General features: G+C 34.3%; 3 protein-coding genes and 2 long non-coding RNA genes across 5 annotated transcripts; 2 read left to right on the plus strand and 3 right to left on the minus strand.

The window, feature by feature from the left end:
• Nucleotides 1-26: 26 nt before the first annotated feature.
• On the plus strand, nt 27-1,610 carry LOC125063320. The gene is made up of 4 exons (XM_047669726.1): nt 27-298; nt 420-498; nt 790-873; nt 1,112-1,610. The coding sequence occupies exons 1-4, from the start codon at nt 205-207 to the stop codon at nt 1,386-1,388; spliced, it is 534 nt and encodes a 177-aa protein (XP_047525682.1). The 5' UTR covers nt 27-204; the 3' UTR covers nt 1,389-1,610.
• Nucleotides 1,611-3,201: 1,591 nt separating this feature from the next.
• LOC125063299 (stress-activated map kinase-interacting protein 1) lies at nt 3,202-8,555 on the minus strand. Its single transcript, XM_047669697.1, has 7 exons — nt 8,456-8,555; nt 7,660-8,059; nt 7,137-7,526; nt 6,485-6,819; nt 6,240-6,409; nt 5,413-5,551; nt 3,202-3,874 (listed from the first exon to the last, which is right to left on the minus strand). Exons 2-7 carry the CDS (start codon nt 7,980-7,982, stop codon nt 3,672-3,674), a joined length of 1,560 nt encoding a protein of 519 aa, XP_047525653.1. The 5' UTR covers nt 7,983-8,059; nt 8,456-8,555; the 3' UTR covers nt 3,202-3,671.
• Nucleotides 8,556-10,401: 1,846 nt separating this feature from the next.
• LOC125063326 lies at nt 10,402-11,640 on the plus strand. The gene is made up of 3 exons (XR_007119499.1): nt 10,402-10,514; nt 11,171-11,294; nt 11,624-11,640. It is a non-coding gene; the product is annotated as an uncharacterized LOC125063326 (long non-coding RNA).
• On the minus strand, nt 10,492-15,829 carry LOC125063298 (SET and MYND domain-containing protein 4-like). The gene is made up of 7 exons (XM_047669696.1): nt 15,402-15,829; nt 15,022-15,217; nt 14,498-14,857; nt 13,749-14,390; nt 13,416-13,631; nt 13,216-13,339; nt 10,492-10,857 (listed from the first exon to the last, which is right to left on the minus strand). Exons 1-7 carry the CDS (start codon nt 15,721-15,723, stop codon nt 10,666-10,668), a joined length of 2,052 nt encoding a protein of 683 aa, XP_047525652.1. The 5' UTR covers nt 15,724-15,829; the 3' UTR covers nt 10,492-10,665.
• Nucleotides 15,830-15,925: 96 nt separating this feature from the next.
• On the minus strand, nt 15,926-16,433 carry LOC125063323. The gene is made up of 2 exons (XR_007119496.1): nt 16,209-16,433; nt 15,926-16,130 (listed from the first exon to the last, which is right to left on the minus strand). It is a non-coding gene; the product is annotated as an uncharacterized LOC125063323 (long non-coding RNA).
• Between the last annotated feature and the right edge of the window lie 2,445 nt (nt 16,434-18,878).

Raw genomic sequence — 18,878 nt, forward strand, 5'->3', positions numbered from 1 at the left:
AGGCGGTATGGTCGAAAGACTATAGCCTGCGCCATGGGCTAAAAAAAAAAATTATGACTTTCAGTTGCGATTTGAAAATTTAAAAATAGAATTAGAGTTTTTATTACAAATTAACACAGGTCTTTGAAATTTGAAAGGTAGTATTGCTTTTGAATTTATATACAATTCAATTTCAATACGTAGTTATACTAGTTATTATCAAGAATGGAAAATTGTTTAGAAGAAAGTGATATACAGTTACCTGTGTCCCCACCGCGTCGTCGTAGATCTACGTTTTTTGTTAGACGCGAATCTCTAGGTATATTAAACCATTTATAAAGTTTATTGTATAGTGAAATGAATATAATACGATAATAGTGTATTTGACAATAATTCTCTATCCTATAATTTTTATTTTAAATTAATAAATCGCTTTCTAGCGCCCGCACTTCATACAGGGAATATACTGGATAGCACCACTGAAGATGAGAGGAAAGCACATAATGAAGCTGTCACAAAGTATGTTTCATAAAAATATAAAAAATTGTCTACATTAGTGTAATGGTTAATTTTTGCCTTGATGTTCCTTCTGACATCTGATCACCTACTTTACTAATTTTTAAACATTATCAACCAACTCTATATAGCATTATACTTTTATTATTTTGGTGTGTTGTTGTTCTCCATATGTAGGAACTAAATTTTTTGTTCTAGGAGTTATTAATCAAGTTTGAATAATTAAGATTGAGAAATATTTAAGAGACACTAAAATATTTGTAATGTGTATATCCAAGAAATATTTTGTTTAAGGTATTATAATGCTTTATTACATGAAAAGTCATTGTGGAAAGAAGAATTAATAAGAAGACGTGATGTTTACCAAGAACTTCGCTTGTAAGTTTGAAAACAACCAGTTTTTCCTAATAGCTCTAATATGAAGATCAATTTAAATTATGCATTGAAATTTTTGTTTGATTTGAGCAACAGTTTTATAACCTTTCAGTATTAAGTATGATTTATTAATAATTCATATCTTGCAATAGGTTCAGAAGACATTGGTTACTAAGAATGATATAAACTAAAACTAAAAAGGTTATCTATAATATTTAATGCTTACAATATTTGTTTCCAGACAATGCAAGATTGCTCAGAAAAGACCTAATTCCTTGGAAAGCCAAACTTATTCAGTTCTTAATGCAGAAGATATTGAATTTCTGAACAGAAAAATTAATTTATCACAGCTTGTTGAAAGGCAGCAGGGTCTGCACAAATCTGTAAAAGTTGCTCAAGCATTTTATCGAAAAGCAACTGAACTAGAAAATGCAATTCTTACAAATATTGAATCTAAAATAGATAAAATTCATGATTATATATTTGAAAACAGTACTATGGATTTTGTGGAAAATTAAACCAATCATAATTCTCTCAGGAATAGAGTTTTTTTTTAATTTTAAATTATCATTGTGTTCAGATTTAATTTGGAAATTGACCAACTTCTGACATGGCTCACATAGTAGTTCTACATTTTATCAGCTGAAGATGGCCTATTCACTCATAGCTCACAAGTAAAATATGATGTATGTACGAATAATATTTGTTATTTTATAACAATAAATCAGATTTGAATATGATCTGTCTCATTCATTCCTCGCTTCCTCTCAAAGTGGCAGACTACTTCAGGCCTTAACTATCATGGTGATCCTGCCCAATTGCTTTGAGATAATCCCAACACCTTAAACCTTTGATCCTACCTATAGGGCTCTGACTGTTACCTTAGGTCTCTTGGTACAGACATCCCATACTTATTTTTATATTATTATAATATATATTATTCACTATTTATTTTTTTGAGTGTCTGTAGGGTTGTTAGATTCTTACTTCTCACCCTCTCATATATTTAGTTATCTAGTGCAGCTTGCTCATAAATACACTACATATAGTATACAGATACTCCAGAGATTTAATATATAGAAATTTTACCACAAATTTCAGTCCACTGGCTGGCAAGCTGTACACGTTGCATTACTTTATTTTTCAAATAACAAATTATGTAACGTGCCATTTTGAAGCCATGGACATCTTTTGTGTTTCTACATTATTACGTCTTATCCTCTACATCATTACCTCCTCTAAAAAAATATAATTGTTTTTATAGATGTTGGTAAAATGTGTAAAATCCTATAATAACCACTTATTTAGAAACTTTACTGTTAGGATGGAATTTTGACATTATAACATGTGCATATATTGCTAATTAAAAACAGCCATTGTTGTACATTTTTAAAATATATTTAGAACATTCCATTTTATCAAACTTTATTATTATTATCAATATGAGTGGTGATTTTAATGAGGTTACATACATGCATTTTATAATTAAACTTAATTTGCCTGGATATTTTTGCCCAAAATTGAATTTTAAGTGAAAACTTAATTATTTAAGAACTTTATTAATTATAGTTATGTACTTCAATAAGATCTCAAAATGTTTTATTCTTAATATAAATACACTAGTGCCGATCTTGGTAATTGGAGATTTACTCAATGTGTTCACACTGGAATTTAGTTTAGCCAGTGGAAATAAAACAAATTTTTCATTTTTAATGCTCAGAAATATACAAATTCAAAATGTAATTTTCCATTCAAAAATGTGATTTTTGTATATTCACATAATTGAAAAAATTAAATTATCTCTTTAAGGCATTTAGCCGTAAACAAATTTCAACTACCATATTAAGTGGTTTTTATTTACATTAGTATGGAAACAATCATCATTCAATGGACACACATTCACAACACACAAAATACAAATTATGGCAGTACAATTTCTATGTGGCAGTATGTTTAAGGACAAATTCTGTAATCTTAAACCCTGAAACCCCATTTTAAAACAAGAATGGAATTCATAAATACTTATACCTACTACTATTTATCTTAAATACTCTTGGTAAATCATGTAACAGATATATTTTCCTTGTTTAATAAAAATAATCAATGATTTCGCAAAACATTAGTATTGGAGTTAATTGAACTTTTAATATTAAAATTTTAAATGTATTATTTAATTTTTAATATAGCTCTTGCATAAAATATGAACAAAACTGTAAACTCGGTTATTGTTACCAACCCTAACACTAGTGTTTATATAAAATGATAAACAAAGAGAATTTGGTTACCCTTATAACTAGTTACATAATGTTAGGTTTGCAAGTCAAACAAAAGTAAAAAACTGCAAAGAATAAGACTAGGTACTTCCTTGCTTTTATTGATAGGAAAATGAGTTTGAAAGTTAAGGTTGCCCTTAGAACAATTACACTTCTGCAACATATTTATAATATATATATGTAATTTATTCAACCACAACTGCTAGCAATAGCGGTAGAGCGATTGTTACACCAAACCAATCTAACAATAGGCATACTTATAGAGACTTCAGTACAAGATTGTCTATAGGAAATAATTCCTATCAGAAAAAACTAAAATTATTTAAAGAGTTGTATAGAATAGTTGAAAAGATGAATATTTAGCTATTACATACATTTCCATCAGTAATTTTTGGGTCTATTTCGACTTTTTCGTTTATATTCCAAAACTCTTATTAAAGAAGCCTTCGCCCATCATATTAATATACCTAATAATAAATTCAGTCAACACCTGTATAAAGGAACTCTCAAATAGGCAGAATATAGTACTCAACTTTTTAATTGTTTCGTGTGGAAACTTCTTCTTGTGTGAAGTTTCTTCTCTTTGGTGTTTTTATATTCTCGTCGACACGGACTATTTCTGAGATCTAATATGGTGTTTACTTTATCGACGATTCTTCGTGCTGTGTCGTGATCGCACTCAAAATCGTGTTTCTTATAAATTGCTGTGGCCTGGAATGCACCGGAGTTACCTATAATAATAAATAAATAAAAAAGCTTTAAAATATGAATATAAACTCGGTATAGTGTGCCTCGTGTTTTTCAGGGTAAATCAATCAGGGAAAAAACTAAAGATATTTCAGTGGAAGGGTTGCCCTTGCCCGTTAAGAAAAATTACCAATACTCAGGTTTAAAACCATTATTGTTATTTTTACACAAGGTAGTGAACATTTTTTTTAAATATTAGGTCCTTACATATGAAATTGGCGTTTTACGTTTTGGCCACTTTGACCTCAAATATCTCCTCTTTGGTTAAGAATTCCAAATTAAAATTTGTACAGCTATTTACTCATGTATTTGTGCTTCGATGACCGTCATTCATTTGTTTTTTTCTGTTTGCGTCACTCATTTTACAAAATGGAAAACTTAAAGTATCGCATTTAAACGAGTACGAGTTCCGCCGTGGCACTAGTGCTGCGGAAAAGACTCGAAGGGTGAATGATGTGTATGGCGGTCATGTTGCAAAAGAAAACACAGTTCGTTTTTGGTTCCAACGTTTTCGTTCTGGAAATTTCGACCTGCAGAACAAGCCCCGTGGACGGCCTGAGACCCAAGTTGATAATGAAGTATTGAAGGCTATTGAGGAAGCGGATCCATCGCAAACCACTTCTGAGTTAGCTGCAGGCTGCGGTGTTAGTGATAAAACTGTTTTAATTCACTTGAAGCAAGTTGGGAAGATTAAAAAGCTTGAAAGATGGGTACCTCACGAATTGACTGAAGCAAACCGGCAAACGCGCGTCGACTGCTGCGTTACATTACTGAACCGGCACAATAATGAAGGTATTTTAAACCGAATCATTACCTGTGATGAAAAATGGATTCTTTACGATAATCGGAAGCGCTCAGCGCAATGGTTGGATCCTGGCCAGCCAGCCAAATCCTGCCCCAAGCGAAAATTAACCCCAAAAAAATTACTTGTAAGTTTGGTGGACTAGTGCCGGTATTGTTCATTGCAGTTTTCTCAAATCTGGCCAGACTATTACGGCTGATGTCAATTGTCAGCAATTGCAAACCATGATGGAAAAGCTAGTGGCTAAACAACCTAGGCTGGTCAATCGCTCCACGCCACTGCTACTTCACGACAACGCTAGACCACACACTGCACAACAGACGGCTACCAAATTAGAAGAGCTTCAATTGGAATGTCTAAGACATCCTCCGTACTCCCCGGACCTTGCTCCAACAGATTACCATTTTTTTCGAAATTTGGACAACTTCTTGCAAGGGAAAAAATTTAACTCTGATGGGGCAGTCCAAATCGCCTTCACAGATTTTATTGATTCCCGTCCGACTGGTTTTTTTAGCAAAGGGATCAATGAACTACCTATGAGATGGCAAAAGTGAATAGAAAACAATGGTTCATACTTTAATTTAATTAATTAAATATATTATATTTAAAAATATTCGACTTTTTGTTCCTCCCATACAAAACGCCAATTTCATATGTAAGGACCTAATATTTGATTGACATTGATTCACAATAATTGATTATTTGAAAGCATGGATGTACCTGCTGTGTATGAGTCGTTGAAGGCAGTATCGTGACTAGGTGAGTAGACAATCCGGAATGATGTCTTATTGCTCTTTGCTTCTAATATTTGACACCATGCCACAGAGTTCATGCTGTGCAGAAAGTATTTTGGCCTTGACTATAAAAAAAAATCCAATATAACGCGATGTAAATAGAAAGAAGCAATAATGTAAGTAGGGAATGCAATCTTGAGTCGAAATCTGCAGCCAACACTGGATGGCACCAGCGTGAGTAAGTTATGATAAGCGAAGTGTCAAAAGCTACCCCTCTCATATATGGATTCATCTCTTTTTTTATGAGTGACTCTAATCTATCTTATTTCGCAGAAACACGTGAAGGACTTTTAGCTGCTCTCAGAATCACTTCCAATTTCTCTTGAACTGTCGCGGTCGTGTTGGTTTTTATAGCATCAGCACGTAAATTATATCATTGATAGAGCCTTAGAGGCAATTCATGTTAGTTTTCTGTTGCGGTGTTAATCTCATTACCAGCAGTGGAAGAGTTTAAACGTGTATCTGACTTTATAAGCGTTTGATTATATTTTAACGTCTTGCCGTGCGATGTATTTGCTATACAAATGGAAAATTTCGTCGCCATTCAAGTAATGTTTTTAATTACTGGGACTTTAAAATACATATATAACAATGCTCCGGTTGCATTTACTTGAAGCTCAGAGATACGCTTGTTCACATTTCTGATACTCCTGCCACTGATACTACTCTCGTTAAGCCTACGAGATCTCGTGGCAGAGAAATCTCAATCTCGCGGGATTGCATTCCCTAAATGTAAGTATTTGTTTGACTCACCCAAAAAGCATGTTTCTGTGTTACGAGTGGGACAACTTCAATCTGATCCAGTGTAATGCAGAGTTGGACCGGGGTGCTAGCCCGCACTTTGTGTAATAACTGAACCCTGTACAGCTTATCGTGCGGGGCATCCGTCAAGGGTGGGCCCGACTGGAAGCCTAACCCCTTACCTAAGTTAACAATGGTAAATTATGTCAATAAAACTTGTAACGGTATATTTTCCATAAACACTTATCAAAATATACCTTCAGTAACAGAATGCATGGCTTTCATAATTTCTGATGTGTCACTGCCGCCCGTGTGCTGCTTGGTAGAGTTTATATTACTCTGTCCTGAATCAGGGGCTTTTGGGAAACAAAAGACACTGTGGCCCATATCAATATCTGGAATTGGTGTAGTCACTTGAATAATTTTCTCCTTTTGTTTTGTATCTATGAGCCCGAGGCAGGTAAAGCCAAACTTTGAGCACGGTTCATTGTTGTCTAAGCAGGGGAATGCCCAGTCAACTTCACCATCGTCCTCTGCTATACAAAGTCCATAATCATGTACTGAGCCAAGTGCGATATCGGGATGTTCTATACTGAAAAATAAACATTGTTTACAAAGATTAGATTAGATTCAAACTACCCAATAAAATGAAAATAAGTTCTCTTGCCAAACATACTATTCGTTTACCATTACACAGATTGAGGTTGTCGATGTTCCTATTTTTTTAAATTGCTTTGTATTAAATATAACTTCCATAATTTAAAAAAAATCTTAATCATAAGTAGTTAGTCCTTAAAATCGGATTCTTTGCCTTAATTAATTTAAAAGGCCAAAGGGAGTTGCAGTTGCTTCCAACTGCATGACTGATTAAGAAAAGGGATTTTTAACTTAAATAAAATAAAAAATTACCTGTACTTGTAGCAAGTGAAACCTATCAAATCTTTGATCTTGGCACTAGCTATAACACAAACAATGACTGGATAATTTTGATGTTTCTCTGGGACAGTTGTCATGAAAATTTTAAATACTTTAGTAGGTAACCCAAGTTGTGCTGTGCCATCAAACTTTGCATACTCCAGATATTGACGGTGAGGCAAATCAGGACACTTCTCTAATTGCTCTGTAAGTAAAGACTTCTGTTTTTGTGGCTTTTTAACCTCAACTTTTTTGAATGCTTCAGCTTTTTGGTCTTCAGTTAATTGAGGGTATGATTCTTCCCATTTTACCACTTTTATTTTTGCTGCCTTTTTTAAGGCTAATTCTTTTTTGTCCAGCCATTGAGCTGTGTTTGATCTTTGTCTGTAATAAAATTTTATCATAATTCAAAAGTTACCAAACGCTTTCATTTCACTACTTAATAAAGCTTTTTCAAACCATGATAAATAATAAAATCGAATTTAGAGTCGTTATAAGAATCTGTTATGAGTATAACCTGTGTCCTCCAAACTCTTCATGACGGAACCAACTGCCATACATGGGATCCTCATCACTGTCTTCCATATCAGGGTATGGATCAAACAGTGTCGCTATATCCCTCTCATCATCCTCAGCGAAACTCTCTCTCCCCTTACTTGTGCTCGGCCTATTTATTACTCTATTTCTCATGCGCTTTTTCTCTTCAATTGCTTTGGTTTGGAATATTTTTGAAAAATCTTCACCAGCCATAACAATTTCACACAAACCGGTATCGTCTGTTGCAATAAATGCATCTCTAATATTTTTTAGAAGCCAAGCTTTGTTATCATAGGTAGCCATAGCTTTAAAATTTTAAAACTCAACTATTATTTAAAACTATTTTGTAGATTGTATGTAGTAGGTTATAGGTAGGTATTATAGTCGAATTTTTAATTAGACGATATCAACTGACGTTTACGGTGTTGTCAGTTTTTAATGAAATAAAAATAGTGTTGTGACAAAGTAAAAACCCCTGAATGAATGATCGGTGATGGCACTAGTCGCCGCGCCGCGCTTTGTAATAAGACGTCAAAAACCTGATTGTAGTTACATAGTACTAGTACCTAACTTATATCAGAGCACTTTTATACAATTTTGAAATAGAAATAATATTCTTTTATTGTTTGAAATGATTGACTATTCACACTCATTGTTCATTCATCTGATTGAACAAGAACTGAACGCATCACTATTACTTTAAATATGGCAACATTATTTTACAAAGTGACATTAGCTACTGTCAGTTGGCTTCGTCTAATTAAAAATACGACTATAGGTATGTGCAAGTGCATAAACAAAAATTATTAGGACCGATTCGACCGAATGCAATATGTCAAAGCCCGCTAAGCCGTCAATCGCAGCAGATGTTTTTTTTTTTTTTTTTGGAGTTTATGGCCTGGTATCTAGACCTTTAGGCAATCGCAGCAGATACTTAAATTTTAATATAGAACTTAGAAGTCCGCTAGAAGTCAGAATGTATTGCTGTGGCCTGTGATCGCGCGACAGAATGTTGCCAGCATCTATTAATTTGAACTCCCTAAAATCCTTCTGCTTCATAATATGTAAATATTCATCTCGAACTTAAAATGACAATTAAATGATTCTATAATATAAAGCATAGAATTTAATAAATAAATGGGATGAAATAAAACACATCGACGTAGGAAAGCATATTTGCTGTAAGTAGACAAAATACCTAAAGTGACTTTTTCCTGCCATTAGAATCAGAAAAAAAAGCCGCATCGAATGACCCGGGTCCTTTGTCTCTACGATGAAAAAAAAATTACATACGCCGTTGAAAACGCCCGTACTTATATATTTTTTAGCAAGATTAAATGCTGTATGTAGACCAAAATCTAGTCATTTTAGACTTTTTGTACTTACAGCAAAAGAAAAACTGCATTTTTTTCTTTACAAATACTTACTTCTTCCCATTTAAAAACTTAACGCTACTTACAGCATTTCAGCGGCGTGTGATTTTTACATTCGTTTACATAAAGCAAGTTTAGGCAACCTACAGTTTTAGTTTTTTTTTACCATTTACGACATTTTATTTCAACCAAACATTACATTACCAAATGAGCCACTGCATTTCTAGATCTAATCATAATTATAAACAGTAAACAGCTAATATTACATCTTGAATTGCAATTGAAAGTACCCAAATACATAAATTTACTGCATACAGCATATTTACCGCCTGTAAATTGATAATATTTCCGCGCGTACATTTTTCTTCCTTAGTTACAGCGTTTTAAAGGTTTGTGATTTAAAAAACTGTTTGCTGTAACTAGCCAAACACGTACTTATAGTAACTTTGGATAAAAAGTTTACATTGCAAATGGTGACTGGCAGTTAAATAAATATATGTTTCAACAATGGTAGCAATATCATGGATAGGTCAGACACTATTAATTTTTTTCCGAAATTAATAAAGTTTTTTGGCTCTGGTGAACAATTGCAATATGTCTACTTACAGCAAATGTGCTTTCCTACGTCGACATATTTCCAGTTAAATATCAATTGAAGTTTTTCCAGAGATACTGCAATCACTATATTAATAATGCAAGTCACTATCGTGATCTGACTCAGTTTCGTTGTCTCTTATTGTGTGAACTTGTCCATTTATTCATCTATCGTAGTATCGATTTTCAAATATTTATCTTCTAGATGTTGACATAATATTCACCAATTATCTGTCGTAATTAGTCATATTAACGACTCTTTACTTATATAAAAACAAAAGGAGTAATATGTTTGCTCGTTGTAGTATTCTTGTAAAAATCACCCTTTTTCCTCCTAGTGTGCCTTACACTAGGACTCGGGCATGTTTGCCCAGGCTCATACTGATGACTTGCCAGCTGAAGCCAACTGTCAGAAAATAACGGAATCACTTTTACACAGATTGCGACGCAATAGGAACAGTATCCTTAGTACAATAGATGAGTGTACTCATTCGCAAATTGTTAGGCAGTTACTGCGGCTCTGGGACACAAGTCTACGCGTAGGTTGTCTAGTACACTGAAGTACACTCTAGAGTCTAGTGCACTACTAGTCTTTGAACGTTATTGGTTCCCATAGTAACTGACGCTTGTCAATTGTCCGATTTGAATAAGTAGTTGAATCGATAGATAATAATTATTGTAATATAATATAAAAACGAATAAATTCATGAATACTAACCGCTTTTATTTTCTGAATTAAGGTTATTTAAATAATCAATGCGATAAATTTATAATTTAAGGTTATACTTATTTTATATTCGATATTAATTGACGATAATCAGAGGAAATAAATAAAACAAAAAATATTCAGTGTAATAACTTCTTGCAAGTAAGTTATTTTTTTATTAGAGGTAACCAAAGTTCAAATTACTTACTATACTCATATCTGTCAAAACAAAACTATAATATGTTGTCTTAATTTTTAATTATAATTGTGCAAAATGTGACTGAATATAAAGCTAAATAAAATAACCCATCATCTAAGCAATGCTGAAGTTTCCAAAGGATAGCATGCATCTTCTTAAATCTTGTACACAATCATAATAAGATTTATAAGGTGGCGCAAGGGTTGAATCATAGAGCTTTAATACTTCTACTAACTTCTTTAAGGCCTCTCCATATCTTCCTTCTTCCATAGCAGCTCGACCAAGTCTGTACATTACCTCTGTGTCCTGAAAATATAAGAAAATGTATTTTTCAGATATTAGGGTGTAATATGTGACATATTTTATTCAGATGGCAGATGAGGAAGGTTAGTTAGTAAAAAATATGACTATAAATAACTACTCGGTAAATCGAATATATATAGTTGAAAATAAGCAAACAGATGATTATTATTATCATTACAATGTAGATGAAATTATTTTAACCTTTATGCATAGCTCACACTAAAATGACAAGTTAAAACCAAGTCATGCTTTTTGAAATCTTAGTATTGATAATTTATTTATGAATGGTAGGTACCAATCATTTTTCTGGTTACAGTAGAGGAAGAGGCAGAGGTAATAGAGGCAGGAGGAGCAGAAAGTGAAACACCTCTTACTCCTGTGGAGACAGAGAAGCCTCTTGCTCCACCTAAATATGAAGTGCGACCTGGTCTTGGAGAAAAGTAAGCATAGCCTTTACCAGTACTAAAGGGCTGGTGCATTTTCTCAAATCTGTCTTTAACATAATTCTTTAAATATCCCTTATTTACTACTTAGGTATATAATTCAAAATAATATTGAACAAAAAGTTGATTAGTCAAGATACACATTTATTTTGTATTTGTGTATATTTACCTAAAAAAAATCAGTCGAAATTTATGTTTACTGTTACAATCAGTATTCAATACATGGTAAAAATTTATTGCATAAATTATGTATAAAAAGTGTGGTATATCCGGGGCATATTTCTTAAAGACTCCATCCAGGATCTACTATCACTCGTATATTATAGATTTCAGGCCCAAAATGTGCGGGATATTATTGTGTCCACGATGCAAGAGCAGCTGACTGGGCGACAATACCGCTCTGACCAGGCGCCGCGATGGGCTAAAGTTATCGCTAACGCTGTTCGGCAACGAGTTCAAGAGCTAGACATGAAACGGTAATCAAACCTTTGGCCTAAATAATTGAACGCCTTTCTTAAATCATCACATGAAAATCAATATTTTGCAGCAAAGCCTGCATTCTGCACGAGAACCCAACTTTCAATATCACTTTATATAAAAATTTTTTAGCCGAGCCGAGTTCAATTCCTGTCAAAGACTTTGTTCTCCCGGGACCAAATAAGTATTATATATTTATAGGTACAAAGTAATAGTGCAAACAACGATACTGGAACTAAAAGGGGCCGGAGTAAAGTGTGGACAGCGGTGTATATGGGATCCGGAGACCGACGACTATGCAGATGATTTGTATAAGAATGATACAATATTCTGCTACACTATTGTGTACGGGATATATTTATATTAAGGATTTGCGGATTTCGCTCTCTATGAACCCCGTCGCCGCTCGTGTCGTGTCGATGATCACCACTGATGCCTTCGATTGGAACGTTGAATTGAAACAAATCTCGAAGATTTCAGGAGAAAATGAACAATTCATCTGTACCCAGATCGCAGACTAAGTATTAAATAAGTTTTAGACTTCTTTGCACCTAGCAAACCTTTAAGTTCTATCTTTCCTATTTTTGAAATACGTAAAGAAACATAACATTTAACAAGAATAGTTCGATTGTGTTATTGTTTATTTTAATTCATGTTTACACGACGGTCGATACTTTGTAGAAACTTGTCTTTCATTAAATAATTATAGTATTGATGGTCGTTTGTTTCTTATTAATACAAATGATTAGAATAACAACATTAGCCCTTTATAATTTTGTCACCACGAGTAAAATTGAGTTGATATGCAATATGCATAAATGATATAAAATGGCCGATCATTATTAATGATTCTGGAGAGCTGCAATATCTTAACCGACGGCGTTCTTTGTCGATTGCCCGTTGTGATGCCGAGTATGAGGCGAGGGAACAGGGCGAATCGAAGGTGGAAGTCCAGGATGAGTGAATAAATTCCCTAATCTTTTAAGAGATTACTTAATAGTCTAATAATTTAAACTTAAAGTGTAATGTGAAATATCGATATAGCAAAAACTGATGGGTATTGTGTCGTTCGTAATGTATATCGCGGAAATTGTATGTAATACGCTATTATTGAAATGAATAATTATCATATACATAATATATTTTAGAAATTGCTAAAAGCCACGAGCTAAAACAGATGTTTGCGTTATATTATCAAATACATCGTAATTTGTTGTAATGCGGACATTGGATCACTCACAAATTAGCGACTAATTTGTATATAGGTAGCTATATTATCGTCTTCTGTTGCTAGGAAATCGATATTCGTTGTAGAGTAAAAAGCAACAATAAGTGGAAATGTTGATTTTCTAAATATAATAATTTCTTAATAGGTACCTATACGCACTTTCAAGTGCAATTTTTCGACTTAAAATACAAAAATAAAAGATTAATGAATTACCTGCAGTGCCTTCAATCCCTTCAAGATGTTAGTGAATTGTTGACAAAGTCCACATTTTACCATGAACTCTGTGCAATCATGGGCCACTGGCAAAACATTGGGACAGGGTTGACCTGAATCGCATCTGCACAAAAGAATGATGTAATATTCGTTTTTTTACTCTTAGACTCCGCCATCACATTTACACATTACACACTTACCTAAATCTCATATAAGTTTCATTCATTTGGTCGTAACGAGGCCAATTTTGCTGACAAGGCTCGCAGGTACAATCAAACCAATACTGGTCTTTTAGAGTAGCCTGCCTCTCCTCTTTGGATGTCATGGTGAATATCGGTCCATAGTTCTCTGCTACTTCTTCTCCCTTCTTTATATTTTTTACAGAGCGGACGATTATGTAGGGTCCTGAAAAGTACCTGGAAAGGAAACTATATTTCAAAAGTAGTAATTGATATTGGTGTGAGCTTTGGGATGTAAAAACATTGCTTTGTAAAAAGAAAGATATAAAAAATATGAATGTTAGTTCTTATTACCTGACAACACTTGGATCACACGAATGGTTAAATAACGCGAGAGTGGGAAACACAGCGCCGGCCACGAAAACTGAATCCCCATTATGTTTGATTACATTTTGTTCCAGGCGGGCCTTAGAACACTGCAACTCAAATACTTCATGAGCGTTAAACTGAAGCACTTGGATATTCTTTAGAATAAGACCTCCAAACAGTTCTACGTCGTCGCGATATCTTTCAGCAACCCCCATTGTTTTTATTTCGTCTATGTCTATAAGTGTTTCCCTAGGTTTGGTATCGAAATAACCGCTTAGTTCAAGGAGCTTTACCAGAAATACTGCCATATGACTCCTATGCAGCAAGTCCTGCTTAGTTCTTTTACCTTCATGTGATACTAAGTTATAGATACTTCTATAATCGTTTGTTTTATATGGACCAGTGTGTTTTTTATCCAAATCTTTGGTTAGTTCTTTGAAGTGCTGTTTAGAGTTCTGAGTAATCATTCGCAAAGCTATGTGGCAGGTGATAGAGCAACCCGACTTCCATATTAAGGGCAGGATAGGGCACTCGTAAGCATGGTACGATGTCAGCGCCACTTCTTGGCATTGGTCGCTACAGAATACTACGTTCGGGCATGTCGGACAGCCGAGAGGTATTGGGCATCTGCAATGATAAAAATATTTGACATTTAATTATTTATCAAATGAAAGCCTAAGTTAATCCAATAAGTATTATACTTTCACATATAAGAATATATTGTAGGTACCAACTTAGCAAAACAGTTTTGACAGTGCGTTGCAGCGTATTCTGCTAACAAAACACCGCTGTGTGGCTTCTCAATGAGCAGCGTTTCTCCAACTTGAATATCCCTCGAGGCTGTCGCATATCTTCCTTTTGTTTCATCATGGTCTATTTGAATGGCTTCAGATGCAGCGGGATAGTTCACATTATGTTTTCCAGGCAGTTTCGGCTTAGGCACAATTTTATTTATGGGTTTGGGATCTTTTGGATTTCCAGCGAGGACGAGACCTTTGTTAAGAACCTCTAACATTAATTTTGCATCCGTTCGTAATTTTTGCCTCTTTTCTTGGTTCAGGTTTTTTGCTTCGTCAAGAGATGAGATAGTATCCCTAAAAATACATTTTATAGATATGACGATATTAATAATTAACTCATGTCGACTTGTTATGAATATCTAGTCTAGCTAAATGAGGTCATTATATTATATCACACGGCGGTGAAACGGTGACGAAAAGAAAATAATCAGAGAGAAAGGCTTAAAATTAAAACACACTGGAAAGCTTTCACAGCATCTTGATTCCTCTTAAGTGCCAGAAGACATCTGGCTCTCCTCTCATAAACCTTGTAACGCAAGTGGCGAGGATATCCCAAAGCGAGACAGCGCCTGATGTCTGCCAAACATTCCTCATATTGCTCCAAGTGATTGAGCGCAGCGGAGCGGTTTGCCAGTACAATGGCTAGTTCTTCGGCTGAAAAAATTGGTAACAAGAATGGTTTGAAAGCATACGTTCAATACGCAATAAGTTTGAAAGTTAAAACGAGTCAAGAATTTTATTTTAATTGACACGTTTACAATTTTCATATACTACATATTTTAATTTCATATATATTTAATTTTCTTCATAACTCATGTACATAATAATCAAAACTCACTTTCTTTCTTTGGCATATGGATCATACTCAAACTGTATAGTTGCATGGCCTTCACCCAGTCACCTCTTTGCACTTCCCTATTTCCCTCATCCTTGAAAAGGCGTGCTTTCTCCAGACGCTTATTGACAGGAAACTCACCCCCACTTTTACATTTTTCTACTTCCGGTGTGAGGTCGTAGGATTTCATTAGAGGTAAACCACTTAAATATGCTATACGTTTTGAATTTGTTTCTAAATTAGCAAAATTTTTTCTCGTCACATCATCTAAAGAACTGTTGACGTGATCATGAAAATGCTTAAAAAACCCGACCACATCAGCCATTGTTTAAAGAGAACTAGCACACACACAATACACTACTATTGCGAAGCGCAGGAGTTTAGGTTAAACACAGCGTGTCAGTGAAAGCCGGTGTAACGTGGCGATCTATTTTTATTTTTGGCTCCAACTCTGGTGTCTTGACTCGAAACATCTAAACATTCATGCGTACAGATTACAGCATCGATTGTATATTTTAATAAAATTGGGTAACAGTTTTGAATACCATCGCACTTTTTTGACGATACTAATTATTTAGGAGTCTCGGAGGACCTTCATTGGAACACCTCCAAGTGAGTTTTGCTCCGGAAAATGTGATCACTTCCTCACTATTCAAGTCACGATTCACAACGGACCCATCGTCCTCAAAATCATTTTCACGAGTAAAACTTGTAGACGCCATCACTATAAATCTGAAAATGATCGCGAGAAATCAGTGTTGATTATGTATGTAAAGCCAAGTTTCAAAAAATGCAAATAAAATAACGCACTTTCACGTGAAAATAAAAAAGAAACGGATTTATAAAGTAAACTTTGCACTGTAAAACTAATTACCGCTAGTCTAGCATAAACCACATTCAAAATGGCCGATTAAGTTTATAAAATTAATAGGGATGTGAAAAATAATCGATTTTTTTTAAAGTGAAAATCGATTTTTGTATTCGATTTTAATATTAAAAATAATTGAAAATTCGGCGACCAAATATTCATATACTAACTCTAACCTAACCAATCTAAATAATATTTGTTTTTGTGGACAGCTCCGATCTAAATAGTAATTGTTTATTCAAGCCTCGGCCTCTCGGCGTCCTGGTCGCCTTCGGCGACTAAATATTCATATACTAACTCTAACCTAACCAATCTAAATAATATTTGTTTTTGTGGACAGCTCCGATCTAAATAGTAATTGTTTATTCAAGCCTCGGCTTCTCGGCGTCCTGGTCGCCTTCGGCGACCAAATATTCATATACTAACTCTAACCTAACCAATCTAAATAATATTTGTTTTTGTGGACAGCTCCGATCTAAATAGTAATTGTTTATTCAAGCCTCGGCTTCTCGGCGTCCTGGTCGCCTTCGGCGACCAAATATTCATATACTAACTCTAACCTAACCAATCTAAATAATATTTGTTTTTGTGGACAGCTCCGATCTAAATAGTAATTGTTTATTCAAGCCTCGGCTTCTCGGCGTCCTGGTCGCCTTCGGCGACCAAATATTCATATACTAACTCTAACCTAACCAATCTAAATAATATTTGTTTTTGTAGACAGCTCCGATCTAAATAGTAATTGTTTATTCAAGCCTCGGCTTCTCGGCGTCCTGGTCGCCTTCGGCGACCAAATATTCATATACTAACTCTAACCTAACCAATCTAAATAATATTTGTTTTTGTGGACAGCTCCGGCGCTACGGGAAATGCAGCCCCTCCACCCTTGCGTACCAAAGCACAGGCATTTTATTCAAGCCTCCGCAACCTCGGCTTTTTGGTCGCCTTCGGCGACCAGCCTCAGCCGCTACAGCTTTCATAATGCCTGTGCTTTGTTACAGCGGGTGGGGGCTGCTCTTCCTCCGCGCCTCCGATTATTTATATACACTCTAGGGGTAAGACAGACAAGACCACGTGGATAGTGGGGTGCTCTGATTCGGTTTTGGGTACTTTTTGTATATTAAAGTAAACACTTTATTCTAGTAAAAATTAAATAATATAGAAAGTTGCAAACAATGAAATACAAGTACTAATTAGAAAATACAGACGAGTAGGTATCGATCATTTCAAAAAATTTCGGAACCCTATAATCTATCAACACGAAATTAGGTTAATTTCAATGTTGATTATTCTATAACTTTAAATTTCAAAAATGAGGAAATAATCGATAAATAAATAAAACGATTATTAACAATCGATAAATTAAAAACACGATTTTTTTAAGTGAACGTCACATCACTTATAACCAATAGAAAAGTAGAAAATGGCGGATTGTTTACAAATTTTAATACATTACACAAAACTTTAAATTTTTTATAAAAATATTAAGACGCGTTTTCGGAGCAAAACTCACTTGGAGGTGTTCCAATGAAGGTCCCCCGGACACTCCTAGATAATTAGTATCGTCAAAAACGTGAGGTGGTATTTAACACCCAACCCATAATCTAAACTAATAAAGGATACCTACATGAAAAATAAAAAGTGGACATGAATCATGATAATTTAATTTAAGATCAGTCTCACGTCAGTTAGTAGTTAGTATACGATGTGGACAGGTAATGTTTGTACAGAAGAAATTTAAAGGAAGATAGAGAAGGAGCTAAGCGAATAGGGACAGGAAGTGAATTCCATAGCCTAACTGCAGAGACCTTAAAGGATTCGCCAAGAAAGGAAGAGTTAAGAGATAGGATTTTAAGGATATAGTTTTCGGAAGAGCGTAAGCTATAGTTACAAAAATAATCATACCAAAACGCACTAATTGTCCCAAAATGCAGGGCAATAAAATAATGCGAATTCGAGCGGCGCGGTGGGCCAATGCTTTGTATTTGTTACACTTTATGGAACTGAAGGTGATAAAAGAATGTTTTTGTAAAATATATCTACGTACCTAAGAGACCAATATTTATGTATAATATTGTTTTTTCTAAGAAAATCTATTTTAATTAAATGGTTATTTGCAATAACATATTTATATAAAATGTATTATTACAATTCCCGGTACAGTTTACGATACCTAAAGCATGTACTTGAAAATGACGAATAAAGTGAAAATTTGTGTTTTATTTAAGAGTAATAAAATTGTCACAAACGGAATTGTGTCCGTGCATGCAGATTGGCTTAGGAAAAGCTTGTCTCGGAGATTTTTAAACTTGTCGAAGGTCACGTTCACTCGTCCGTGCTTATTTAACGTAAAAACTTAACGCATTGTAACTTGGGTATATATTTTTTATCACAAGTAATCATTTTGCATAAACTAGAATTAGGTAAGTACTTTTGTTAAATAAAACTCAAAAACGCGAAATTTTGCCGGTAACAATAGGTACGAAATGAATCTTTAAGAACTTAGTACAAATATAAACTGCAGTAACTTATAATTTACATACCTAATGATGTGTGATACAAGTCATCCATTAAGTTACCATAGATGTCTCGTAATAACTTTGTTATATAAC

Source organism: Pieris napi, chromosome 3 (genome assembly GCF_905475465.1).
Source record: "Pieris napi chromosome 3, ilPieNapi1.2, whole genome shotgun sequence".
In the NCBI taxonomy this organism is placed as follows: domain Eukaryota; kingdom Metazoa; phylum Arthropoda; class Insecta; order Lepidoptera; family Pieridae; genus Pieris; species Pieris napi.

Excerpts from the sequence above, each read along its gene's own strand:
- LOC125063320 (XM_047669726.1), top strand. The coding sequence starts at position 205 with ATGGAAAATTGTTTAGAAGAAAGTGATATACAGTTACCTGTGTCCCCA. Across the intron at positions 299-419 it reads TGTTAGACGCGAATCTCTAG|CGCCCGCACTTCATACAGGG; the intron begins GTATATTAAACC and ends ATCGCTTTCTAG. Across the intron at positions 499-789 it reads CATAATGAAGCTGTCACAAA|GTATTATAATGCTTTATTAC; the intron begins GTATGTTTCATA and ends ATTTTGTTTAAG.
- LOC125063299 (XM_047669697.1), bottom strand. The coding sequence starts at position 7,982 with ATGGCTACCTATGATAACAAAGCTTGGCTTCTAAAAAATATTAGAGAT. Across the intron at positions 7,527-7,659 it reads GAAGAGTTTGGAGGACACAG|ACAAAGATCAAACACAGCTC; the intron begins GTTATACTCATA and ends ATTTTATTACAG. Across the intron at positions 5,552-6,239 it reads CACAGAAACATGCTTTTTGG|TCAAGGCCAAAATACTTTCT; the intron begins GTGAGTCAAACA and ends TTTTTTTTATAG.
- LOC125063298 (XM_047669696.1), bottom strand. The coding sequence starts at position 15,723 with ATGGCTGATGTGGTCGGGTTTTTTAAGCATTTTCATGATCACGTCAAC. Across the intron at positions 15,218-15,401 it reads CCATATGCCAAAGAAAGAAA|CCGAAGAACTAGCCATTGTA; the intron begins GTGAGTTTTGAT and ends CAATTTTTTCAG. Across the intron at positions 13,340-13,415 it reads GAAACTTATATGAGATTTAG|ATGCGATTCAGGTCAACCCT; the intron begins GTAAGTGTGTAA and ends TCTTTTGTGCAG.